We start from the raw sequence: 21,983 nt of genomic DNA, 5'->3' as shown, positions 1-21,983 counted from the left end.
ATTCCATCGTATGAAATACTACATTTCACTTATTTTAGTGGAAGCTTAAATTGTTAATAAGTTTGCTCCATTCGGTAGTGCCACAGTGGGAGTTCAAGTACGTGTTGTCAGAGTTTCTCCACGTATGTATTTAGAGGTGGCACTGTTGGGTCACCGGGGAAGTGCGTTTTCTAGAACTTGATGTATTGCTCTCTGAGGTGACTGGCCCACCAGTACTTTCCCAACATTCTCTATAGCCCCTAGTTGTTTTTCATTGGGAATTTTTCTTTAGGGATTGATTTGAGTACATTACTTTAGCTTTAAAGAAAATTCCAAAACCAAAACAGAAGATAGTGAAGAAAAAAGATAAAAACCTCAGTTTCATGGTTTTTATATAGGTGTGTCCTCCGCTCTTTGACTAATTAAAACTAGTAAACTAGAAAGTAATGGAAAACGATCTGGAAAATCCCTGCTGGGTGTTCAGCCTCCAAGCTGAAGTCGCTGAACTGAACAGGTCAGTCCTGATGATTACATGGGAACTGACCGAGAGAACCAATGAAGAAATAACTCTTTTCTCTAGCCTCATTTTGCCAGAAGTGTATGTTGAAATTGTATGCCTTCCTTGCTCTTTTGTTGCCTTTATCGTGAAAACATAGAATTACTTTAGTATGACCCAAAATTTGTTTTAGCATTAGGATTTGAGGGAGACAGTTATACCTATGTAAAAAAATGAAGCAGTCTTAAATTCTTTCTGGAAGAAGTATAGGGTACACATAAGTGTATCTATACAAAGGCATAAGCAACAGTTATTGGCAGGAAAAGCATTAGATCATCACCATCAAAAAACCATGTGGGGGACGCCTGGGTGGCTCAGTTGGTTAAGCAGCTGCCTTCTGCTCAGGTCATGATCCCAGTGTCCTGGGATCGAGTCCCACATCAGGCTCCTTGCTGGGCAGGGAGCCTGCTTCTCCCTCTGTCTCTGCCTGCCTCTCTGTCTGCCTGTGCTTGCTGTCGCTCCCTCTCTCTCTGACAAATAAATAAAATCTTAAAAAAAAAAAAAAAAACAAAACCATGTGGCCAGCCCTTAGCAGTTCCATCCTGGGCCCTCCGGGAGGGGATGGACAGCGTTTGCACGGGGGCCTTCCCCAGACCACCACGGGCTGGCGGGTGGGCTGCCTCCTGTTAGCTTCAGTGTGCCAGATCCACGCCTGTGATGTTTTTGTCCCCCAGCCAGTTGCAGAAGGAAGAGGAGAAAGAAGGTGCCGAGATGGAAGAGTTGATGGGAAAGTTGGCGCTGCTGCAAGCACAGAAACAGAGCCTGCTCTTAGAGAAGAACAGTCTGGCTGCAAGAAACCAAGCGCTGGGAGAAGAACTCGACAGGGCACAGAAAATAAATAGGTTTTTATCTATTTTTTCTTAAGTGGGTTTGTTTTGTTGTGTGTATTTGTTTTTTAGTATTAAAAAGAGAAATTTAAATATTCTCTTTTATTTTCTTTGTCTTTTTCTAATATTGGCTATAAAGTGGAAAAGGAGCATTGAGATTACTGGGTATCAAAAGAAAACTATAGTAAAGGCTGTTCTGTTGGCCAGTGTTAGCCTACATTTCTCAGGTCTATAGATCGATTATAGTTGATGGTCATAATGATGACCCTAAGACTCTGAAAGTCCTAGAAGTTCTTTCCTACATATTTCTCAAAAGTCAGCTTTGGGTAACTGGATTCCTTTTTCAAAAGCATCTTTTAGAACATGATCCAAAAAAATGAATGGAATAATACATACAAAGTAGCCTATTGACGGTGTTTTGTAATACCTGTTGACTCGATTTGGAGTCAATAACTATGCTTCACTTAAAATTAAACTCCCTTACCTCTTTTCACCCTGAAACTTAATAGAATTAGGTTGCTGAAGAATACATTTAAATGCTAACATACTTGCTGTTTTTACAATGCAGATATTCACTATGTTCTAGCCATTCAGGCTAATGAGTTTTTTATTCCACCATTTGGGGGAACTCTCTAGGAGGTCTCAAAAGAAAATTGATGTCCTCAAAAAGCAGGTGGAAAAAGCCATGGAGAACGAAATGTCTGCTCACCAGTACCTGGCAAATCTTGTCGGCCTGGCAGAGAACGTAACCCAGGAACGTGACAATCTTATATATTTGGTAAGCTCCCTCACTTCCTTCAAGTACACTGAAAGTCAACATGCAAATGTGATTTTAAGAGCGTTTTCTTGGGGCACCTGGGTGGTTCAGTCAGTTGACTGGATTTCGGCTCAGGTCTTGATCTCAGGGTCCTGGGATCGAGCCCCATGTCAGGCTCCACACGCAGCAGGGAGTCTGCCTGAGATGCGCTCTCTCCTTCTCCATTCGCCCCTCCACCCACTCTCTCTCCCTCTCTCTCCCTCAAATATTTTTTTAAAAAAGCATTTTCAATACAAAATTATCCATAAAAGGCTTTGTCTTTTTAAATTTTAATGGTACATTTTCAGATTCTCCAAAATTTTAGCTTTCAACCATGGGAGAAAAACATTTTCAAAAGGCAAATAACCCAGACTTTTCAATAATGGTAAATGGTATTTTCTGAGGTGAACTAATGGAATTCGTCCATTTAACCAACCAGAGCGGGAGCCACCAGGTGTTCATTACACACGCGTCTTCGTGTTCTCTCCCCAAAGCTGACTTAATGTGTTCCCTGGGTGAAGGTGAAACAGAACCATAGGCAGGTTAAGTAGAATTCATCCCCATGTTGCTTCTGGCTGCTGTAGTCCCAAGGACGGAACTGAGGGGGTGATTGCTGGTCCTAAATGACGGAGCTCTGCCCTGCCGGAAGGAGCGATGCCACCACCATGATGCTTGGCATTTCCACAGATTTTATTTTTTTAAACAGTTTAATTCTCAAAATTTATCTCTTTTTTTATGATTTCATTTATTAGAGAGAGAGAGCGAGCACGAGCAGGGGAAGGGGCAAAGGGAGAAGCAGACTCCCCACTGAGCAGAGAGCTGGACCTGCAGTTGGTCCCAGGATCCTGAGATCATGACCTGAGCCAAAGGCAAATGCTTAAGCGACTGAGCCATCTAGTCACCCCTTCCACACTGGTTTTAAAAGGTGTCAGCTATTGGGGCGCCTGGGTGGCTCAGTGGGTTAAAGCCTCTACCTTTGGCTCAGGTCATGATCCCAGGGTCCTGGGATCGAGCCCCGAATCAGACTCTCTGCTCAGTGGGGAGCCTGCTTCCCCCTCTCTCTCTGCCTGCCTCTCTGCCTACTTGTGATCTCTGTCTGTCAAATAAATAAATAAAATCTTTAAAAAAAAAAAAAAGGTGTCAGCCATAGCGCCATGCAGTGAAAGAAGACAGACACTGCCAAGCTGGACACAGTGAAAAAGCCCAATAGAATTTACCACAGACTAGGACTTACCTAACAGTATCTCCAAGTGGTGAAATGACAGGCAACGAAAAAGAAATCTTGCTTACTTGCACTTGATGATTTTTCAACTTTGAGCACATGTTGCTTATGTACATTTAAACGTTTGTTTAAGCAAAGTTGTGGATCTCTGGTAGCCTAGTATTAGAAGCAATAGTTGAGTGGGTGTCATGACAGAGGAGACCAGAGGACTTCCTGAGGCAGTTGGAAATTGGCAAACTTGGAATCACTCAGCCCCTCCCACAGGTGAATGGTCTGGGGAGTCTGGTAGGGCGTGGCGTGGGCTTATTCACGTCTGCTAGGAAGACATCAGCTCCTCCATAGGAAAGTGGACACAGGCTTTTAGCTATTGTTTATATAAGAGGAAATATAAATAGCACACAGCTCTTGGGGGAAAATGTGATCCTCACTTGTAATAAAAGATGCTAATTAAGCCACTCTTGAGGTACCATTCTGTACTTTCAAGGTCACCAAAAAAAGAAAAAAAGGGTTTTTTTTTTTTTAAATTATAATAGTTGTTGGTAGGAGTGTGGTTACATGTTAGTGGTGATCTCTGAGTCCTTTCAGGGTCTTTTATTTATTTATTTTTAAAAAGTTTTCATTTATTTATTTATTTGATATAGAGAGAGATCTCACAAGCAGGCAGAGAGGCAGGCGGGGGGGCGGGGGGCGGGAAGCAGGCTCCCCGCTGAGCAGAGAGCCTGATGCAGGGCTCAATCCCAGGACCCTGAGACCATGACCTGAGCCAAAGGCAGAGGCTTAACCCACTGAGCCACCCAGGTGCCCCCCTTTCTGGGTCTTTTAGAAACAGTGTAAATCAGACATGGCATGGTAGGAGCCAAAGCACGCACTCCCCCTACCGTAGCCACCCCCCTCCTGAAATATCAACCGCCCTGACCCATGCTGGACTCAGGCATTTTCTGTAGCCGTGCTGAGCGCCCTTTCCCTTTTCTGCTGTGCCTCCTGGGCTTATCTCCCTGGAATGGCAAGAGTGCAAAAAAGCATCTTGCAGGAGAATTGACCTCCCATGTGGGCCAGTGATCTCCCAAGTTTACATGATGAAGTTGAGATCCTCCCCAGCCCTCAGATGGTCTCTCTTAGGCCCACCCCTCATATCTGTGGGCCCAGGATGGGAATATAAATGGGAGCCATATACTGTTTGTGCGAATACTTACACATTAAACCAATAATCTGTTAATGAACTGTGTTCTCTCTTCCTGCCTGACCTTCGTTGTTATGGCCTAAAAACAAGGCTCAGGTTTAGAACCCTTAGGCCCCTCAGATTTGGGGGAGTTGGTTTTATCCCACCCTACCTCCACCCATCACAAGGGACTTCTATGTATTTACAGACACTGCTGTCCCCTTGCCCCTGCAAACTCCTTGCACGCGGGAGCCCCAAGGTCAGCCCTTCTATTTGGGGTCCCGGGGTGGTACTGGCTGCCTCTGCCCTGCCTGGGACTGTGGGCCAAGCATCCCAGCCCTACTTACCCTTTCCTGGTCTCCTAGACCTTAATTTATTGAAAGTGGCATCTTAATTACTACTTCTTTCTTTCTCTCTCTTTTTTTTTTTTTTTTTAAGATTTTATGTATTTATTTGTCAGAGAGAATGAGAGAGCACAAGCTGGGGGAGCGGCAGGCAGAGGGAGAAGCAGGCTCCCAGCTGAGCAAGGAGCCCAATGCAGGACTCGATCCCAGGACCGTGGGATTATGACCTGAGCTGAATGCAGATGCTTAACCGACTGAGCCCTCCAGGCATCCCGAAAGTGCCATCTTAATTTCTAATCCCACCTTTAGGATGGGTTTTCCATGTGACTTATGGCAAGTTATTTAACTTTCTGTGTCTTATTTTTTCCTTTCTGAAGGAAATCAAATGAAATCAAATTGTCATTCTGGCCTGCCTTAGAAGGAACGCTCACTTTTGCTTTTTTAATTTTAGCATTTGAAATAATTTACAGTGTGTAGCAATTCATGTCCCATCTGATATTAATCTAAATCATTCAGCTTCAAGGGACATTCCTCTTGGCTGTGGTGCCATCACATTTGGCTTGGTGACTGGCATTGTGTGTTCACGTTATGCTTAATTTTGTAATTATTCAGGTAGTCAAGCTAAAAGTTTATTTGCATCTTGGCACTTATTCCTTGGATACGATTGAAGGAATGCTATATTCCACAAGCACAGAGAAGTGTGCCGAAAGCCCTTACAGCTCATCCCCCTTGTTCTGGGGGCTCAGTCTTCTCTTGGTTCCCACGTGGGGCCCCCACCTGGGCTCCTCTGGGTTCTTGCCCCACCTCAGCTATTGGCCCAAGTTCTGTCCACATCTCCCACACAGGGAGTGGGGGGCAGGCAGGGTGGTGGGCCCGGACAAGTGGCAGAATAGAGATTACTTGTGAGGAAAATGATCTATGCAGAAAAATGTTTTAACTTCTCTGTTAAACTAAGAGCCCATTCTTTTTCTTTTCATTTTTCTCCTTAGGCTAAATGTTTACAAAGTGAGAAGCATGGAGTTCTCAACAAAATCATAGAAGGCAATATTCGCTTGGGAAGGTTAGAAGAAAAAGTCAAGGTAAGTGGCCATTAGCCTTAGAGGTGCCATTTTCAAACGGAAACAGCAGCTCCCTGGGGTCAGACTTACATGTTTAAAAAAATGAGTCATGTCGCATGTTATGTATCACGCTAATCATGCACAGGGTCAAACAGTATTGCATGTAGACCAATCCACTCATTAATAAACTGGCTTATCTGTACAATAAGATACCATACTGCTGTTTAAAACAAGAAAAATGCTATGGTAAAGTATCCAGACTCTATCCTGACGTTAATGTGCAGGCTTTACGCTCAAGCCCAGGATTTGTCAGTTCAGTTGAGAGCAAGGTTGACCCTCTTCTCTCTAGCTTAACCCTAATTGCACCCTCCAGTTTCTCTGCCCAAGAAAACTATTGTCGGGGTATTAGCTCTCCTCCCCTAGGCCGCCTCGCTCACCTGAGCTCTTAGGTCCCCACCAGCTATGTTCTAATTGCCGGCCTCCGCCTCTGCCTCCACTGCCTTCCCAGCCAGACTGACTTCTCTGGAGCAAGAGCAGGGGTGCGGGCAGGCTAGAGGCCTGGGTGGGAAGGAGAAGGTCTGTGAGTGCATTTAGCTCTAGCATGGGGAATGAGATTTGGAGGTCTGTCGGATAATGATGAAAAAGGCCTGACACATGAAATAGATTGATGACATTTACTATGTTGGGAAATTAACTAAGACAAAACATTGGCTGGCTCTGTGTACAGCCAGGTGTATATTCATATGTATGTAAAGATGTTATGACTTTGTTTTGTTCTAGGGAACATAAGTCCTAAATTACTTATTTTTTTAAAAGTTACTAACTTCTTTAACTTTAAAAGTTACTAACTTTGCTCAGCCCTAATGCAAAGAACAGACTTTTTTTCTTGCCTAAATAACATAAACATCAAGGTTTTGGAAGGCACACAGCCTGTTCTTCATGATTTTCAAGGGGTCCAGAGTTGCTCCCTGAGGGCCTTTCTGGTTTCCAGTAGGAACTGCCACATACAACATCCCTTAGATACCCTTACCCTGTTCTGGATTCTGCCTGGGTCTGGGCCGTCCCCAGGGAAGATCACCTCCATCTAACAAAATTCAGAGAAGACTAACCTACCCTCCAGCACATCACTGTTCTCAATGATAATGGGCAGTGGCCTTTGAGGTGAGGGGTGTTCCCACCACACATCAGAGAACTCATTCCTTCTGTGGGCCAGAGCAGCTCCATTCCTGTTCCCACATGGGGGCTTTTAGGCATGATGCTATTTGAAGAAAGAGTTGCTTTGCTAAAAGGGAAGTTGAAAATGCTACATTTGTCCTCTACCCAGAACTCAGGGCAACTGATCCTGTGGCATCGGGTGGTAGGAATGACTTAATTTAACCAGATAGCTTTGGGAGCTGTGTTGACTTCTAAAATGTCATCTGAGATTCCTAGCAGAAATCATAGTTTTCTGGGAATTTTATTTCTGATGCAGTTTTAAAGTCAGTGAGGATATGGTAAGTTTAATCTTCAAGTACACTTAGTTGTTACAGTCTAACTAGGTAGGATAAAGAAAAAGAAATCCATATCTAGACAGGGGTGCCCGGGTGGCTTGGTCGTGGTAAGCGTCCAACTCTTGGTTTCAGCTCAGGTTGTGATCCTGGCATCGTGGGATCAAGCCCCGCATCAGGCTTCTCGCTCAGTGCAGAGTTGCTTGTCACTCCTCCTCTGCTCCCCCAGCTTTCTCTCTCTTTCTCAAATAAATAAGTAAAATCTTAAAAAAAAAAAAAAAAAAGAAAAAAGAAAACCTTGGACACCCAGGCAAAAGGCCAAGACTTAAGAAAAAGAAAACTGTGTTGGCCTCCCACTTCTCCACAGCAATACTGAATACCAGAGAGCAGTGCAGTGCCTTCTACAAATATTCGAGGAGACGGAGTATGAGCCAAGTATGTTTCCAGCCATCCAAGCTACTCTTCTAGCAGTTTTGACCATGTAGGAACTCCAGGCACAGTTTTCCTGTAAATCTCCCCTGAAGATCAATCAACTTGAGTTCAGCCAGTCAAGAAACAATTGGGCAAATTCCAGAAGAGTAGTGAGCAAAGGATGAATTTAACTGGGAGCTATGACTTCAGCGAAGCAGGGATAAGGCTGATGGAGTAAAATGCGAATGTTTTTTGACAATGTGGAATTAATACAACCAAGGTCAAGGAGGTAGCAAAGTAGAAAGTAGAACTAGCTGATTGCATCATAGTCATAACTCTGTGTTCAAAGGATAGCATTTCAAGCTGAAAAATCAGTAGGAGGAGCTTAAACATATTTAAGTAGGGCAAGAAAATGTTGTGAGCTAACATTATGTTACTTTTGCTAAATGAAAGGACTAAGGACATGTAATGTAAAGGCATGAGAATAAAAGTCACCAGAAGAATCGAGAGAGATCCATTCCCAAATAGAATTACAACAGTGAAAAGAACAGAGAAAACAGACTATATTCAAGTCTTTAAAAATGTATGTAGATTATAAAAAAATGTATGTAGATAAAATAACAAAATTGAGACCAAACAAATATAAATAAATATAAATGAGCTAATTCACCCATGAAAAGAAAACAGATTGATAGTGAAGCAAATGATATTCCATGATGGAGCCAAGGGACAGTCTGAAACCAAGTGCATCCGAAAGCTGAAGAATAAAAGGATGAGTAAAGATAATCCAGATGTATGCAAAGAGAATGAATGAAAGTAAAGTTGCAATCTTTACATGTGCTGAGATAGGGTTCAGGCCAAAAGGCCTAAATGAAACAAACAAAAGAAATGCTAGAGACTGCAATTAATGGCGTATAGTAGCTGTGAATATTTATGCACTAAATAAACAGAAAATCTGTGTAACACAGCAAAATAGGGAAATGGAAACATAGTAATAATAGGAGCTTTAGGGTCGCCTGCGTGACTCAGTGGGTTAAAGCCTCTGCGTTTGGCTCGGGCCATGATTCCAGGGTCCTGGGATGGAGCCCCATATCCCCACATCTGGCTCTCTGCTCAGCAGGGGGCCTGCTTCCCCCTGTCTCTCTGCCTGCCTCTCTGCCTACTTGTGATCTCTATCTGTCAAATAAATAAAATCTTAAAAAAAAATTTTTTTTTAAATAATAGAAGCTTTAATCTTCTCTTGGTCCAAGATAGATCAAGAGATGAAACAAGGGGCGCCTGGGTGGCTCAGTGGGTTAAAGCCTCTGCCTTCAGCTCGAGTCATGATCCCAGGGTCCTGCGATCGAACCCCACATCGGGCTCTCTGCTCAGCAGGGAGCCTTCTTTCTCTTCCTCTCGCTCTCTCTCTCTCTCTGCCTGCCTCTCTGCCTACTTGTGATCTCTGTCAAATAAATAAATAAAATCTTTAAAAACAATGTAATAATTGAAATAAACTCTCAGTGGATCTTTTAAAAAAAAAGAGAGATGAAACAAAAGTAACTAAGGATATAGAAGATTTAACAAAATCTGTAAGGTTTATTGGTGTGTGTGTGTTTGTGTATAACTGACTGACTGTAGATTGGCTCAAAAAGTAACCCCTAGAGTAGAAATAAGGCACATTTGTTGATTAAAAAGCTAAAATCCAGAAATTAATAAACGATCAGAAAGAAAAAACATACTCTTAGAGCTGGAAATGTAAAAACCATGAAGTAAACCAGTTGTTGGGTCAGAGCGAATGTATAAACTGTCAGTTTCGAAGTAGAATTGATACACTAGTTAGAATGGCAAATATTAAGACAAGAAACAACAAATATTGGGCGCCTGGGTGGCTCAGTGGGTTAAGCCGCTGCCTTCGGCTCAGGTCATGATCTCAGGGTCCTGGGATCGAGGCCCACATCGGGCTCTCTGCTCGGCGGGGAGCCTGCTTCCCTCTCTCTCTCTCTGCCTGACTCTCGGCCTCCCTCTCGGTCTGCTTCTGATTTCTGTCAAATAAATTAAAAAAAAAAAACAAAACTTAAAAAAAAAAAAAAGAAACAACAAATATTGATGAGGATATGGAGAAAGGAGAACTCTCTTACACTGTTGGTGGGAATGCAAGCTGGTACAGCCACTCTGGAAAACAGTATGGAGGTTCCTCACGATATTAAAAATAGAGCTACACTATGACCCTGCAATTGCACTACTGGCTTTTACCCCAAAGATATGGATGTAGTGAAAAGAAGGGGCACATGCACCCCAATGTTCATAGCAGCAATGTCTACAATAGCCAAACTGTGGAAGGAACCGAGATGCCCTTCAGCAGACAAATGGTTAAAGAAGATATGGTCCATATATACAATGGGATATTACTCAGCCATCAGAAAGGATGAATACCCAACTTTTGCATCAGCATGGCAGGGACTGGAGGGGCTTACGCTAAGTGAAATAAGTCAGCCAGAGAAAGACAATTATCATATGGTCTCACTCATATGTAGAAAATAAAGACTAGTGTGGAGGGCCATAGGGGAAGGGAGGGAAAACTGAATGGGAAGACAAACCATGAGAGACTGGACTTGTGAATGGAATTGAATCTGTGTCAGGTACAAATTAGAATCCCTGTAACCCCAGTTTTAGAAATGCTCAGAAGGAAGTCATACCTTAAATACTACCCAGAAAAAAATGGAGAAGGAAAATAAACAAATCAGGCTTTTATCTCTGTCAATATGGTTACCAGTAGACTGTGACAGACCCCGCCAGGTTGGTCTGTTTTGAGTCGTAGCATATAAAAAACTAGGTCTGATAAAAAGGAGAAATTTGGTTTCCGTATACTTGGTATTCTGTTTTTACTCTGTGTGACTTCTATGATTTTATGAGCCAGACTAGCCCTCCCAGATCAGACTTATGCAAGGTTTACTCATCATCTCAGTGGGCTCTGATAGCCCAGACAGGGAGGGTAGAGGAGGGTACGCATCCGGGAAGCCACCCCCTGGGCGACAGGCAGCATCCCCTCACTCACACGGGGCCTCCTCCCTCTCCCAGGGGTACAAGAAGCAGGCGGCACTGAAAGTGGATGACATCAGTCACCGCCTGACAGAGCAGCAGGAAGACTTCGCCAGCAGGACAGCTCAGTACCAGCAAGAGATGAGGCACCTGCATCAGATGCTGCAGGACAAGCAGGATATCCTGGACCAGGCTCTGCAGCAGAAACGGTAGGGCCGCCCCAGCCCCACAGAGTAGGTCTGGTTGCGGATGTTGGCCAGAATTTTCTAGTAAAACCCCCTGGACCTGTTCTGTTTATCTTTTACATTTAAGTTTTATCTGAATGTAATATTGGTCTTGATTCTTATTTGCTTTTTTTTTTTTTTTTAAAGATTTTATTTATTTGACAGAGATCACAAGTAGGCGGCAGAGAAGCAGGCAGAGAGAGAGGAGGAAGCAGGCTCCCCGCAGAGCAGAGAGCCCGATGCGGGGCTCTATCCCAGGACCCTGGGATCATGACCTGAGCCCAAGGCAGAGGCTTTAACCCACTGAGCCACCCAGGCGCCCCTCATTTTCTTTTTAAATGTTTTCCCCCAGCAACTGACATACAGGATTGTGTAAGTTTAAGGTGTATAATGTGATGGTTTGATTCATGTGTTTCCTGTGAAATGATTGCCACCACAAGGCTAGTCAACACCGCCCTTGTCTCACCTAATTCGCATTTTGTTATGGGCAGGAATCGGCTCCCAGCAGCTTTCAGGTAAAGCCTCTGCCTTCGGCTCAGGTCATGATCCCAGGGTCCTGGGATCAAGCCTTGCATCAGGCTCTCTGCTCAGCAGGGAGCCTGCCTCCTCCTCCTCTCTCTCTGCCTGCCTCTCTGCCTACTTGTGATCTGTCTGTCAAATAAATAAAAATCTTTAAAAAAAAACAAACACAGGATGTTGCCCATCACGGTGCTGTGCTCCTCATTTTCCGGAATCCCCCCTGGAGAGCTCCCCATTGTTTGAACATTGGACTTCTTAAATCAGTCCGGGCCTCTAATTGTCCTTCCCTCTTTTCTCCTCTCTTTGATGCTTTTGTTTTTCTTGGGATTTTTAAATTTTTTTATCAAGTGTCTTATTTCTGATTTTTCTTTTTTTTTTTTTTTTCATTTCTGAGGATTTTAAAATCTCTGATCATTCCCTTCTTGTAAGATCATGATCATGAGATGATGGTCGCATGATGTTCTCTGTGCATGTAAGGTACTAAATCAGTTACCCTTTACCCTTTAAATGTGGGCCCTTTAAACATGAGCTAGAGGAAGTGTTGCCAGTGTATGAAAAACAGTGGGGAATGTCGTGTGCTCCATGAAGGTGAACTTGGCGGTCCTTCGTGCTTAACTCTGCCTTTTCACACTGGCTGTGCTGTCTTTGCCAGACTGGAACATAAACTGGTGGGCTCAGAAGAATCATAATGCACGTGTGGGATTTCTTCAGGTTGTAGGACAATCCAGGTGTTCGATGTCATGCAGAATGCAGATAGCGGTTTTCCACCAGCCAGGTGCTTCATAAATGCAAGGCAGGATGAGCTCTTACTTGCCATGCCTATCATGGCTTCTGGAGTCACAGAAGTTCTTACCGCCATACACAGCTGCTTCGTAAAAAATTGAGCCAATACCAGATTTCTTGCTAGATAGTTGGTTTAGAATCGCAGTAATAAAATGACATTTTGTTTTTCACTTTTTCCCCTTATTCCACTGTCTGTCCTTAGATCGTTGAAAGTTATGCATTCTATTTGTGTACATTCAGTGGTTACCCTTAAAATTTTACCATGGATATTTAACATTAAAAATCTTAATTAAGGGGTGCCTGGGTGGCTCACTTGGTTAAGTGACCAACTCTTGATTTCAGCTCAGGTTTCAATCTCAGGGTTGTGAGTTCAAGCCCTATGTTGGGCTTAAAAAAAAAAAAATCTTACTTAAATTTAGACATGTCTACATTTCTTCCCCCCTGTGCAAGATCTAATGCTTTTATCTAATTCTTTCCCCCCTCAGTTTATATGATGTCATCTAGTGTCATTTGGTAGAAAAAAGTGAAGACCAAAGATCTATTTTATATCATCTTTAGCCCCCCAATTAAATGTTACTAGTTTCTATATAATTCTTTATTCTGATTTACCCACAGGTACCAATTTCTTTACTTACTGATTATTATAAACAAGACAACAGGCCCCAAATGAGTCTCACATACGCTGGGCCCACACATCACCAAACCAAGACTTGACTTAATTACAGTTTGGCTCTTCCAGAAAGGGAGTCTTAAACTGGTTAGTCAAGAATTGTGTAGTCAGTGCTGCTTAGGTCATATGTCTGGGAGACCCTTGCCGTCCCCTAAAGGAAAGTAACTTTGCAATAACCAACCCGCTTTTACTGAATATAACTTCCTTATTCCTGCTTCCTTCTGCCTAAAAAAGTCTTTCATTTTGTACAGTTCCTTAGAGCTCCTTTCTCTTTGCTAGGTGGGATGCTGCCCAATTCGAGTTGAGTTTTGCTCAAATAAACTCTTAAAATTTTCTTATTTCCTCAGTTTATCTTTTAATATGCCCCCTCTAACATCTCAGACCTTATTTCTCGGATTAATTTCCTTCTTCCTAAAATACATTGTCTAGAAGTTTCTTTAGTAAGAGTCTGTTGGGAGTGAGCTTTCTTAGTTTCTGTTTACCTGGAAATGTCTGCATTTTTCCTTCTTCCTTGTAAGATAATTCTTGCCACCTACAGAATTTTACATTGACAGTCTTCTATCAGCATATTCTACTATCTTCTCTGCTTGAGAAGGCTCTTTTGACAAGCCAAAAGACAAGTGTCTGACAAGCCTTTGTCATTTTTTAAAATAATTGACATGGGGTACGTGGGTGGCTCAGTCGGCTGTGTCCAACTCTTGATCTCAGCTCAGGGCACGATCTCAAGGTTGTGAGCTGAGCCCCATGCCAGGGGCTGTGCTCAGAGCAGAGTCTGCTTGAGATTCTCTGTCCCTCCCTCTCTGTCCCTCCCCACCACTTGTGTGCTCTCTCTTTAAAATAAATAAGTAAGGGGGTGCCTAGGTGGTTCAGTTCAGTAAGTGTCTGCCTTCAGCTCCAGTCATGACACCAGGATCCTGGGATCAAGCCCCACATCGGGCTCCCTGCTCAGCTGAAAGACTGCTTTCCCTCTCCCACTCCCCCTGCTCGTGTTCCTGTTCTTGCTGTCTCTTTCTCTCACTGTCAAATAAATAAAATTTTTAAAAAATAAAAATAAGGTGAACCATGAGAGACTATGGACTCTGAAAAACAATCTGAGGGGTTTGAAGTGGCGGAGGGGTGGGAGGTTGGGGTACCAGGTGGTGGGTATTATAGAGGGCACGGCTTGCATGGAGCACTGGGTGTGGTGAAAAAATAATGAATACTGTTTTTCTGAAAATAAATAAATTGGAAAATAAAAATAAAATAATAAAATAAATAAGTAAAATCTTAAAAAAAAAGGTTTCCTTTGTCTCTTGTATTCTGTAATTTCATTGGTATGTAATTAACTATAATCTTCTTTTTACTTATCTACTTGGTGTAAGTTACTCTGTATATCTGTGATTATGATTTTTCATTAGTCTAGAAAATTCTCATCTCTTAAAATAAGCCATTATCTCTTAAAATTAATTATTTCCCTTTATTCTTTCTAAATGTCCTGGAGCTCAGATTAAATGTATGTTAGACCTATATGCCTTATCTTTTAAATTTTCCATCTTTTTGTTTGATAATTTCTTCTGCTCAGTATTCCTGTTTACTGATCCTCCCTTCAGCTGTGTTCAGTGTACCATTTAACCTAGCCACTGAGTTGTTTGTTTTGTTTTGTTTTGTTTTTAGTCAGCAACGTTGTATTTCATTTTCAGTTCTATTTGGTTGTTTTGAAAATCTGGCTAGTCGTTTTTAAAATAAAGTCTCGGTCTTTCTTTTTTTAAATACATCTTTTGTTTCTTTTAACATTTCATTTGTTGTTATTTTTTCAATATCAGAAACTGAGGAGAGCTTAATTTTTTTTTTTTGACTCTTGCTTTATGTGGCTTGTTTCTTTCTACGTACAACAAATTTTTAACTATGAACGCATATATGGTTGAATTTACTCTGTGGAGTCCTGAGGTTCTGGATTAAGGACGTTTTTCTCTACAGAAGATTTGCATTTGCTTCTCTTTTGTGCAAGAAAATATTTACAACCTGGAGTCTCTTTAATTTCATTACTAATTTTAAAAAAACAGGCTATAGTAATATTTTTCAAAAAACATACAAAAACTTCCAGAAGTCTTTTAAAAAGGGTTTTATTACATTTATTATATATTATGTATTATATTTAAAAATGCTATTATTGCATTTATAATGTATAACTCCTTAATACCTGGTATTTTTCTACTGCATTTGGAGTGATTTCCTCTGCTCTATATTAGTTTGCTCATTCCCTCTTCAGTTGTGTCCAGTGTACTATGTAACCGATCCATTGAGCCTTCCCCTAATTGTGTCTAAAATGGCTGTTCACTCCACACAGGTCCTGGGGGTGCCCAATCATGGGGAACAATGTAGATTCAAACTCCAGATCCATTTGAGAACGAGCTGGTGGCTGCAGACCCCTAGGAGGCACTTAGCCTCTCAGAGCAGGTTTCTGTTGAAGATGGGCAGATTTTCCACCGAGCCCTGCTTTCTCTGAGGGCCCTTCACGTGTCTCCACTTATTGCCCAATTGTGGAACATGTGGTTAGTTCAGCGTGTTTCTAGGAAGATGGGGAAGAACATGGATATGAGGGAGCCTTGGGGTTTTCTGTCCTACCCAGTTTGCATGGACCTAACAGCTAGTCTCCATCCTATAAAAATGTGAGTTCCTGGCACGAACTTTTGTCCTCAGAACAATAAGCAGGAACAACATTCTGTTCCCTCCCTCTGTGCTTTCAGTTTAGTCTTTCTTTCTTTCTTCCCTTAGAGACTTGCTGTTCTTATTTTGAGTTCGGCCACACATGTGTCATGATTGCTGTAATTTATCAAACATCTAGGTGTTTTGTACCAGAAAAGAGAAATTTGGAGATTTTTAAAACACAGTTTAATCAAATAGCACCCAGCATTCAGTGGGCACTGGGGGGCTTGGAAAGAAGGAACAGTTCACAAGAGAAGTGACATTGGACAAGTGGGCGTGTCACTGGCCTCCTTGAATCTCATTGTCTTCCTTCTTAAATAGCACTGCTCACCCCATTTGGTAGTGCAGTTTCTAGCATCTTCCATAACCATCCAGCCACATCTATGAAGGAGCTGGCCTCCCCACCGTGCCCTCCTGCATGAGGCCTGCTCTTCCTCCCAGGCTGAGGCTGGTCTTTCTGTCCCCCTCACTCTCCAGTGGGGTCCACCATCCTGTGAGGTGGCAGCTGGTACCCTGATCTGTTTTCCCAGAAGACCACAGCCCTGTGAAGACACGGATACCTTGTCAGCCCCGCTTCCTCAGCACTCTACGTGCTACCCGTCACAGAGTCCTTGGTACCCTTGCCTTAACTTGCACATCTCGGTTCCCTCTGACTGCTCGCTCCTGGCACGTGATCTGTCTACGCCAGTCTTTTCTGTGTCCTCGGTTATGAGCCTCACGCCGCACAGTCCCCTCCTCACCTCCACACTCACTCTTTATGTCCAGGACCCCCCTTGGCTCTGTGGATGGGTGTTCTGAGAGGAGCCTGATGTTGGCTGGGTCACAGCGGGGACAGGTAGAGGGGACACGGGCGAGGCTCACACTTGGACAAGGTCTGTGCTCTGTGGGCGCCCACAGCTAGCCATTGTGCTGTAGGTCAGCCACTGCAGGTACTGTGTTTTATTCTTGTACATGTTAATTCTATCGAGAACAAGGATCCCAAACAAAGGAGAAAGCAAAACTCAGTGTTTTTTCTATTTCCAGGACACCTCAGCGTTTCATTCAGCCCTGACTGTCTCTGCCTCAGAACCCAGACACCATGGGATCTCTTCTCTGACATCAAGCATTCTTCCCTTTGAGTTCTGGCTACTTTAAGAATTGCAAGGGTTCTATAAATATTTTTCTCATTGTGCTGTTTTAACCTTCTCTCTTTATTGTGTATTTCTCAGAGAAATGGAAGGCGAGCTTGAGGTTGTTTGGCAGTCTACCTCCAAGGAAAACCTAAGAATCCGAGAGCTGCTGCAGGCCGTGTTGGAGAGGCCGGGTGTGTGGGACGGCACTAAGGAGGCGCACTGGGAAGCCTTGGCGCCAGCTACGGTGACATGAAGCCACCGCCTGCCACAGCCCACGCCGTGCCTGGGGCCTCGGCCCAGAGCTCTGCCTTACCCCAGCACTGGGAGACACAGGGGAAGGGCCACAGCATTTCTCCTCGCCAGGGCAAGGTAGAAATAAACTGTCTCAGAAATTTAATCCCCCCCCCTTTTTTTTTTTTACATTTTGCTTTATTTGACTAAAATAGTGCTGACCTATATTTTTGCCTTGCCTTAAAGCTGTATCTCGCCTTGTCTACTGCCTCGCAACAGAGCCAGGCTCTGTGAGCCCCGTTGCTCAAAGTGCCAGGGGACCCAAGGAGTTGGCCTGGCTCTGGGCGTCTAGACCCACAGTCGGGAGAGTGTGGGAGCAAACAGGTGGTGGGACCGTGCACTCACACGGCGGGCTGGGTGCGTGAGGTCACTGAACACATCCAGTGCTGGTACTGTCATTGGCTCTGGGTGCTGTCCTGGCACGTGGTAAAAGACAGGTGCTAGCACTCACATCCAGTAAGTTACAAACCCCGTCTCCCTGCCCTTCTTTATCCTCCTGGAAAGACAACTTTTCTGGGGCCACACAGCACCAAGGTGGGGGTCCCTGCCCCAGTGCCACCGCCTAGAAGGATACCAGAGGCCGGGGTTCTGCTCCTCTTTGCCACCTCCTCAGGCGGATGACCCTAGCTTCTCAGGGCCATCCCTGGCACTTCCTGGTGGCAGTGCCAGCCCCCTAGGCCTGCTTGTCCCTGGCATGCTGGAAGAACATGGGACATCAGGCTGCATGGGCTCCTAAGAGCAGTGTGGAGGGCAGAATCCTGGAACAGAGCCTTATACGGGCGCCTCCCTGCACAGACCTGCCTCGGTGCAGCGTGTGCAAAGGCCAGCCCTGGGTCCGGGTTGGGGGCAGAAGTTACCCCCCTGAGCTCTGATTGCTAGCTGGGAGTTGAGGTAGAAGATCAGTTTTATGTTTTATTCAACTTGTTCAACAGTTCAAGGATTCTAACTTATTTTTATTTTACCAGAGGTAGGGCGACTCAACTGGGATTTCAAACTCTCCCCATCCTCTCCCTTGGAGGTGACCTAGCAAATAGCTTCAGTATTATTTCCAGGGAACCCAGCAGCTCCCTGGCAGCGTATAAACAGGCTGCAAGGCCCCAGTGCCCCCGTGAGTCTCTCACCTTCCAGATCTGTGCTTGGTGGTGGCTTGTGGTGGGAATCCTAACTGTTGTCACTTATGTAAAGAGCCACTTTTGTCATTCCTGGCTTTGTTCTGCCTTCTGTGAGAACATTTTGTTGCCTGGAGAAGTGAATGTGTACATTTCTGCCTTAAGTTTATTACACGTTACAAGCATACTTGGCAAGTTTGGGGACCTCTGGACCTCGTCATGGCCAGACAGGGTTGGGCCCCACAGCTCCTGTGTTCAGCTGGCCTCCGGTTGGATGCTGTCAGCACGTGGCAGGTGGGCTCAGAGTCCAGGGTGCGAAGGAGGCTCCACAGGCAAAGCGGGGAGAGACAAGGTAGCTGAGGGGCCCAGGGCCTGAGCTTCGATGCATTGTGAGGGATCCGGACTGCTCTGGGCCTTGCTGATGGGCAGGGTTTCAAGGGCTGGAGAATGACAGGGCTGTGTGCACCGGGGCGAGAACTCGGGAGCCGCAGGAGGGGTGTTCGGGCTGGAGGTTGGGGTGAGAAGGGAGGCCACACTGACCCTGGGAAAGCCTGGACCGCTGCCATGGGCCTGTCTGCTTGACCCTGCAGGTGCCAGTCGGACCAGGAGCCGTGGCCTTTCCTGCTTGATCCTGGGGAGGTGAACAGTTATGAAATGGGCCCCAGGGACTCAAAGGGGCCCTGCTGCCTTTGATGTTAGCAAAAAGTCGTCCAGGGGAATTGCAGACCCAAGTGCAGAGAGGCCAGGGCCCAGCAGGCATGTGGGTGTGAGTTTGAGGTGACGGCAGGCAAGGAGCTGCCTGCAGTTTCCCAGGACATCTGCACGGAGGGCTGGAGGGATCGGAAGTGGCTCCTGCCCCTCAGGCTTCAAGAAGAATGGAAGAGGCCATCCTTTCCCCGGAGCTTCACGCTGTGGAGATCAGTGTGTCCTCCAACTCTGAGGAGAGGAGAAAAGCCCAAATTGGGTTTCTTTCAGCGCAGTGTATTTATTCAGCAAATACACTTGGAGTGCTTATCTCTCTGCACGGTGTTGAGAACAATAGCCGTGACAAAGGCAGACATAATTACAGAGCATTCTAGGTGCTTGGAAGAAAACAGGACAGAAACAATGGCCCGGTCACCTTCATGGCTGCTGTGGCAGCTACACGGTGAACTCCATGCAGAACATTCCAAAACAAAAATCTCAGGGGCGCCTGGGTGGCTCAGTGGGTTGAAGCCTGTGCCTTGGACTCAGGTCATGATCCCAGGATCCTGGGATCGAGCCCCGAATCAGGCTCTCTGCTCAGTGGGGAGCCTGCTTCCCCCTCTCTCTCTGCCTGCCTCTCTGCCTACTTGTGATCTCTGTCTGTCAAATAAATAAATAAAATCTTAAAAAGCAAAAACAAAAAAACCTGAAAATCTCATTGCGCGGATGCACGGTCATGATCTTATCCTCCAAAACAAAAAATAGTTATCTTCCAGGAAGATTCTCTTTTCCTCCCATCTCCCAATGCTCTGCCCCGCTATCTTGCAGGAAAGCTCACCTGGTCAGTCGCTATGTGCTCTGCTGGTTCCTTTGTGTCTGAATTCCCAAGTGATGGTATGTGCTGGGCCGTGCGATCCGAAGCTGCTTCACGGGGAAGTTGTGCCCAGACTCTGTGAAGGGCTGATCTCTGCTCACAGGAAGGCGAGCCAGGGACTCGGAGCCACGTAAAAGATGTCATTTCTCTGGGGAACATGAAAGGGAGTTGGGGGAGGGAAGTTCATGGAAGGCTGTGGGTAGGAGGTAGCATTTCAGCCGGTGTTAAATGTGGAGTTGGATTTCCCCAGAAGATTCTGAAAAGAAAGACGAGGACTCAGTAGGTGAAGATGAGGTCAGACCGGAGCATGGTTGGTCCTTTGTGCCAGACAGCTGGCGCCCTGGAGGGAAGACAGCCGTGTGAGGACCGAGACGCCCAGGGAGAACGCTATGCGACAACAGTCAGGGTTGGAGAGACATAGCTGCAGGCCAAGGACGACACCCGGGAGTTCTGGCTACCCCAGAAGCTAGGAAGAGGCCGTGAAGGACCCCCTCCCGGGTTTCAGAGGGAGCACGGCCCAGGCCCACTCCTGGAGTTTGGACTTCTAGCCTCCAGAACCAAGGCATGGTTTTAGAGCCAGAAGAGGAGCTGAACAGGCCAGGCCCCCAGAGCCGGGGATTCCCAGAGCAAGCAGGGTGTCCTTGCAGTGACAGGGCAACTTTGTGTGTGCAGGGGCACAAGGCGGTGAGAACGCACCTTTTCAACTGAGCACATCTTAAAAGGTCATCGAACTGCAGATCGTGGACTTCTGATGAAAATTTTGCGCTATATTGCAATGTGCTGGAAACCTAAAACGTACCCCAGATTCTGAAGAGTTAGAAGAAGAGTGTGAACTATCTCACCAATAATTTTTATACTAGTTATGTGTTGAGATAACATTTTGGATGTACTGGGTGAAATAAAACCTGTTGTGAAAATCGGTGATTTCACCTGTTTTTGCTTCTACTTTTTAAAAAAATGCAGACATACTTCTCTTACGGAGTTTGTGTGTGCACCTAAATGTGAAAGGCAAAACTGAGATAAATCATGACGTTGGGGAGGGATTGCTTTCTTGCTCTTTCTTAAGATTTTGTTTATTTATTGAAGAACGTGGAATAGGAGCAGAGGGCTTCTGGGGCTTCCATGGAGCTTTGGGAGTATCGGGAAGAAAGAGGCGAGGCTGGTTGCCTGCTCCTTGGAGGGATGTTTCTCATTGTGCGTGGGACCGTCGCCTGGCGCGGTTCCCAGAGGCGCAGGTCTCCTCTGGTGGAAGGTGATGACGGGGTGTACTTGGGACAAGCAGCTGAGGAGTGGGGGAGATCCTCCACTTCTGTGGTGCCCGGAAGGGCCGGGCACCACAGAAAGTGCTTCTGTGAAGAAGGGCTTTCCTATTCCAGCAAGAACGTTTTAGGTGAAAGTCAGAGGAGACAGGGAAAGGCTCTCTGGCTTGTCCCTGGCCTCAAGCAGCACCCCCGTGACGGCTCACCCTGGCCCCACGGTATCCAGGATGCACACGGGGCTTGCAGAGTGGAGCCCGCAGGAGCCGGCAGGGTAGGGCGGGAGCTGAAGCAGGAAGAGAGATGCCTGGAGTCCCAAGATTGGATCCTGGACCCTGGGGTGAGCTAGAGCCTGCAAGCCTCCGCTGGGAGTGAGTTGGAGGGGTTGGCAGGGAGGTGTGCGGGGAGGGAGCAGCTCCCAGCAGCTCAAGCTTGTGAACTGTCTGGTGGTGTGGATCCACTTGCCTCAAGCATCTGGGCTGAGGGGGGCTTGGTGGGGGGGGTGGGGTTACCTCCCTCCCAGAAGATACTCACATGTGCCTAGATTTTCTGAGATGTAAGGTCTGGGTCACTCTGGGCAACCTCTTCTACACAGGATTCCATCAGCAGCAAAGACCCCTCAAGTGTCCCCTATCTAAAGGACAAGCCGCTCCTGGACCCCACGCGCGCTCTCGCCATCTCCTCTCTGCGGAGAGCCTGAGCCCCGGGGCCCTGTTTTTGCCGCACATTTGCACGTGTGTGCACTCTTTCTGGGAAAACACCTAGGACTGGATTTGCTGCATCCTGAGATCACATGTGTGTTTAACTGTGTAACGTGTCTCCAGCACATGAGGACGAATCTTGCATGTCTCCACTGACATGATGTCCTCAGTCAAATTCAGAGACAGAAAGTAGGATCTGGGGCGAAGGGGCAAATGGG

General features: G+C 45.6%; 1 protein-coding gene across 2 annotated transcripts in view; it reads left to right on the top strand.

Moving 5' to 3' along the window:
- CEP89 (centrosomal protein 89) overlaps positions 1–19,463 on the top strand; it is a 68,588-nt gene extending 49,125 nt beyond the window's left edge. For both annotated transcript variants that reach the window (XM_044256262.1, XM_044256261.1), the window contains exons 15-19: positions 1,210–1,377; positions 1,999–2,140; positions 5,873–5,962; positions 10,897–11,066; positions 16,947–19,463. In XM_044256262.1, coding sequence (XP_044112197.1) covers positions 1,210–1,377; positions 1,999–2,140; positions 5,873–5,962; positions 10,897–11,066; positions 16,947–17,103 — 727 coding nt within the window. In that variant the 3' untranslated portion in view covers positions 17,104–19,463. The remainder of the gene's footprint in view (positions 1–1,209; positions 1,378–1,998; positions 2,141–5,872; positions 5,963–10,896; positions 11,067–16,946) is intronic.
- Positions 19,464–21,983: the final 2,520 nt, after the last annotated feature.

This window comes from Neovison vison, chromosome 7 (assembly GCF_020171115.1).
Source record: "Neovison vison isolate M4711 chromosome 7, ASM_NN_V1, whole genome shotgun sequence".
Lineage (NCBI taxonomy): Eukaryota > Metazoa > Chordata > Mammalia > Carnivora > Mustelidae > Neogale > Neogale vison.
Note: the sequence above shows the minus strand (reverse complement) of the source record. Positions and strands in the feature narration are given on the sequence as shown.